The following is a 5,269-nucleotide window of genomic DNA, read 5'->3' as shown; positions in this document are numbered from 1 at the left end:
GGGGGGGGTGGGGGGGGGGGTGTCACTGGGGGGGAGGTAGTTGTGAGTTTCCTGCATTGTCCAAGGGGTTGGACTAGATGACCTTTGGGGGTCCTTCCAGCTCTATGTTTCTACGATTCCCCTCACCCCAGCAAGATAAATGTTCACTATTTCCTCCTTTCTAGGGGCTTTGATATCTATTTTCGTGGTTTGGATTTTTGGCAGCCGGACTCCTGAAATGTTCCCTAAGCTGATCCGTAAAAGCAAGGTGTGGGAAACCAGCCGCTCTGGAAGCCAAATAGGCTTTTAAAGAAACGGATCACAAAGGCGCGGGGCTATTAAAGGCAGAAGAGGTCCTTCGTCTCGTCAAGCGTACCTTCTCTCCACATTCCTCCAGCTCCTTTGGAGCGTGAGAGCCTCATATGATACCCTGCCACGGAACAGGGGCCCCCCCCCATTTCAAGCATTCCCAAGATCGATTCCACTTTAAGAAGGGGGAGCGCGTTGCTCGTTGCTAACAGGACCAGCCGCATTCCTGAGCTAGAAAGGAATATGGCTCATTCATAATGAAGAGAACCGCGGTCTCCTCTGGGAGAGTCGCGTGAGCTCCCGATTTAATCTGGTTGAAAACGTACAAACGTTTTCAGTCAATAGCATCGACTGGGGCTGTTGTTCACCAAAGCAAACGGAGCCTGAGGGACGGGAGGCTTTCGAGCGGGTTCAGCGCATGCACACGCACACACACACACGCACACAAAACAAACCTGCATCGTCTTGACTCTCAGTTTCATCGGCACCGCGTTTGGGTTCTGTGTCGCTGTCACCTGCTGGAGACAAAAAAAGAAAGAAAGAGAGATTAAGTTATGAAGTAGGTGCGTTGTGAAATAGACAGCACTGGAGCTGACTGCAGCCAAGGTAGAACAAGAAGAGGAAGAAGAAGAGGAAGAGGAAGAGGAAGAGGAAAAAGAAGAAGAGGAAGAAGAAGAAGAAAAAGAAGAGGAAGAGGAAGAGGAAGAAGAAGAGGAAGAAGAGGAAGAGGAAGAGGAAGAAGAGAAAGAGGAAGAAGAGAAAGAGGAAGAAGAAGAGGAAGAAGAAGAGGAAGAAGAAGAAGGAGGAGGAGGAGGAGATAAGGACATTAGATTTATACCCTGCCCTTCATTCAGAGCCTCAGAGCGGCTTGCAATCTCCTTTCCCTTCCCCTCCCCACAACAGATGCCCTGTGAGGTAGGTGGGGCTGAGAGAGCTCTCTCGAGAACTGTCCTTGAGAGAACAGCTCTGAAAGAACTTGTGACTGGCCCAAGCTCAGACATAACACTGAACATCCTAAAAGAACGATGGGCTTTATAATATGGGTAACAAGAATAACCCTGTGAAGATTTGCTTGTATAAGTAAAGGTCTTTGCCTTCAACAGAGGACCCCAAACCAAACAGGATTATTTGCATGTGTGTTTTTTCCCCCTGGCTTGGCTCCATCCCGTCCTTGCAGGTAGTCAGGACTGCCGGCTCCCACTTGGGAAATAGCTGGCGATCTGGGGGTGGAGCCTGGGAGGGGCGGGGATTAGGAAGGGGGAGGGATCTCATGACGGCATAATGCCAGAGAGTCCACACACACCCCACACACCTGGAGGCTGGCAACTCTGGGGGTGGAGTTGCTGGTTTCTCCCCAGTGACAGTCCGCACCCTCCCAAATCTGCTCTGGTCAGGGCTTCAACTTCCTTACTGCACAGGAAAGGACTCCTAGAAAGGGAGGGGGAATCTCTCCCACTGAATGAAAGCAGAAGCAGATTTCTTTTCTCCCATTCTCACAATACGAGAACTCCTTGTGGGCACTTCATGGAATTGCTGAGCAGTCGGGTTAGAAGGGATAAAAGGAAGTCGTTCTTCACCCAGAGAGTGATTAACACATGGAATTCACTGCCACAGGAAGTGGTGGCAGCTATAAGCATGGACAGCTTCCAGAGGGAATTAGATAAACATACGGAGCAGAGGTCCATCAGTGGCTATTAGCCACAAGGTATAAAACAGAACTCTCAGTCTGGGGCAAGGGATGCTCTGTATTCTTGGTGCTTGGGGAGGGGGCAACAGTGGGAGGGCTTCTAGTGTCCTGGCCCCACTGCTGGAGCTCCTGATGGCACCTGGTATTTTTGGCTACTGTGTGACAGAGTGTTGGACTGGATGGGCCATTGGCCTGATCCCACACTGGCTTCTCTTATGTTCTTATGTTCCCCTACTCTGGATGCCAAACACTGGCTTCTGCAGATCTTCCGATGAAGCAGAGATGACCCCAGAGGGGGCTTTAGTATCACCCAGTGTGTGCCTTGCAAAGTGAGCAACTCATGCAAAATCAGGCTTACGCAGCACGCAGAAATCCTGGCTAAAACTGTCGGAATGTTCAACGAACTCTTCAAGATGCTCAACGCATTAAAAAAAAAAATTAAAATTAAAAGCCTCGACATCCCGGTGACGCGAAGCAGAAAGACACGACGCAGCAGTCTTAACTGAGTCCCCGTGGCTGGATCTCCGTCTACAGCACTGGTTGACATTCATTTCCCTGCCTCCAAACTCCCTTCCCGAAGACGAGTACCGAACAATATATTCCCAAGAAGGGGGAGAGAAAAACAACAATTGCAATCATCCCTATGATACAGAGAGAGCACCGAACCTAGACAGGGCTATAAAGAAACTGGATAACCTCCGCTTTCAGATGCCCAGAATACACCGGGTTGCCAAACTCCAGGTGGCGGCAGGAGACCACCTGCGATTATAACTGATTTCCAGGCAACAGAGTTCAGTTCACCTGGAGAAAATGGCCGCTTCGGCCCTCGGACTCTATGGCATTGCACCCCGGAAGGCAAACAGCTGTAATAATAAGATAGTAGATTAATTACTTCAATAATGTTGACAAGATTTGGGGGCTCTGTATGGCAGGGTGGGTGGGGGGAACAGGAAGGTCCATCGGATCTCAAGCTCTCTCCGATCTCGACAGCTGCAAACTTTTCTCGGAAAGGAAGAGAACAAAATTCACTTGCAGATCTGCGTCGGCTGTTCCTGCAAACGGTTCAGTAATGATCGACCTCCCTCCAGCTCTCCCACCGTTGGGATTGTATCGGCTGCTTCATTTTCAGGGACACAATCTGTATACTGCGTTGCCATTTGTATACCAGCTCTGCCCCTTTAATATCTGGACGCTCATCGCACGGATGACGGCAAAACCAGTTTCGGACTCGACAGAAAGGAAAGAAGGCCCTACAGGCATCTAGCAAATAAATATCGACTTCTTTAAATATATATATATTATTTACCTAGCAGTCATTCAAAATAGATGCAACGAACATGAAATTGAGCCAACTTCAGAGGACGGCGGAAGACAGGAAGGCCTGGCGGGATCTGGTCCATGGGGTCGCGAAGAGTCGGACTCGACTGTGCGACTGAACAACAACAACAACATTCAAAAAGGGGGGGGGTGTCTTTTTTGTTGTTGTTGCAAGCAATGGATTTTACAAACCAGCAGGTGGAGCTGGTGTAGAGGCCGTTATTTTCCTTCTGAATGACAGATCCTACCAGTTATGATCTTTGTTGTCGAGATCAGCACTCGGGGCATGATTCTCACCTGGTATAAATCAAGTGTCACCGCATCACATTTGCCGGAGCCATGTTGGGACCCCGGACCTTTCACTGGCTCTTAGCATCTCGCACTGATCATAACTGCTCTGGCAGTAATAATGTCTGAGTACGGAGCTCTCAGCCTGCAGGAGCAGACAGAAGTCTTTTTGATAAGGCCAGGACTTCGAACTCTCCCATTCTCCTGGATTTCCACAAACCATGCAAGACCAAACTGCTCAAGAGAGCTTTTCCGCACAGGTCATACGGTTGCAGTGTACAAAAGAGTTCATGGATTTATTTGGATGAATGATCGGGACTGTGGTCGAGACCTGATTGTAAGCAGAATTGTGGGTTGCCAACCTCCAGGTGGGTAACGAACACACACAAAATGGAAATACAGCGAATGCAGTTATACAAACGAATAAACAGAATAATCTGTCGCGCTGTAGAAATCACACTAGAGACTACTGTCTTCTTATACAGTTCTAGGTAAAGGTTTCCCTTGCTCGAAAGCCAGTCGAATCCGACTCTAGGGATGCGCTGCTCATCTCCGTTTCCAAGCTGATGAGCCAGCGCTGTCCAAATATGTTTCCGTGGTCATGTGGCCGGCATGACAAGACGTCAAGGTGCATGGAACGCTGTTACCGAGGTGCACAAAACGCTGCCAGTCGAATCTGACTCTAGGGATGCACTGCTCATCTCTGTTTCCAAGCCAGTGAGCCAGCACTGTCCAAAGACGTTTCTGTGGTCATGTGGCCGGCATGACTAGACACCGAGGCACACGGAACGCTGTTACCTTCCTATCGAAGCGGTACCTATTTATCTACTTGCCATTTCTTGCTTTTGAACTGCTAGGTTGGCAGGAACTGGGCCCAGAGCCGGGTGCTCACTCTGTCATGTGGCACACTCGGGTCTCGAACTGCTGAACTACCGACCTTCCAGTCTGCAGTTCAGCGTCTTAACCACTTGAGCCACCGCAGCCACTTGCGTGTAAGTACAGTTCTACTTACAACCAAAATGAACACACAGAACAAATAGCTTTCCCACCACGCATAAATGACAACTGCACCAGTTGAATGGTGACCTGGTAGTCCTTGAAAGTAGAAGTCTCTCTTCAGATCGGTGTGGCCACCGGCTCATGGTGCAGAGAAGAGGTTCCAGAAGGAAGAAGAAGAAGAGGAGGAGAAGAGGTTCCAGAAGGAAGAAGAAGAAGAGGAGAAGAGATTGGATTTATACCCCACCCTTCACTTGGCGTCTCAGAGCGGCTTACAATCTCCTTTCCCTTCCCCTCCCCACAACAGACACCCTGGGAGGTGGGTGGGGCTGAGAGAACTCTGACACAAACTGCTCTTTTTCAAAGCTGTGCCAGAGCTTGTGACTGACCCAAGGTCACATCAGCAGGTGCAAGTGGAGGAGTGGGGACTCAAACCCGGTTCTCCCAGATTAGAGTCCGCGCACTTAACCACTACACCAAACTGGCTCTTGCCAGAGCTTGTGACTGACCCAAGGTCACATCAGCAGGTGCAAGTGGAGGAGTGGGGACTCAAACCCGGTTCTCCCAGATTAGAGTCCGCGCACTTAACCACGACACCAAAGGAGGCATGCAATAGGCGGCAGGAACTCAGGACTAGCTGTAGCGCGAACCAAAGGAGTGGCGACGGAACGCCTAGGTCGCTCTGCCGTGTCT

General features: G+C 50.0%; 1 protein-coding gene across 1 annotated transcript in view; it reads right to left on the bottom strand.

Moving 5' to 3' along the window:
- The window catches only part of LOC107121919 (neuromodulin-like), a 151,630-nt gene that overhangs the window by 71,992 nt on the left and 74,369 nt on the right, over positions 1-5,269 (bottom strand). Inside the window, exon 4 of the mRNA XM_015424930.1 lies at positions 744-806. Within this exon, the coding sequence (XP_015280416.1) occupies positions 744-806 (63 nt within the window). The remainder of the gene's footprint in view (positions 1-743; positions 807-5,269) is intronic.

This window comes from Gekko japonicus, unplaced genomic scaffold (genome assembly GCF_001447785.1).
Source record: "Gekko japonicus isolate JY-2015 unplaced genomic scaffold, Gekko_japonicus_V1.1 scaffold1671, whole genome shotgun sequence".
NCBI lineage: Eukaryota > Metazoa > Chordata > Lepidosauria > Squamata > Gekkonidae > Gekko > Gekko japonicus.
This window is presented reverse-complemented; position numbering and strand designations above follow the sequence as displayed.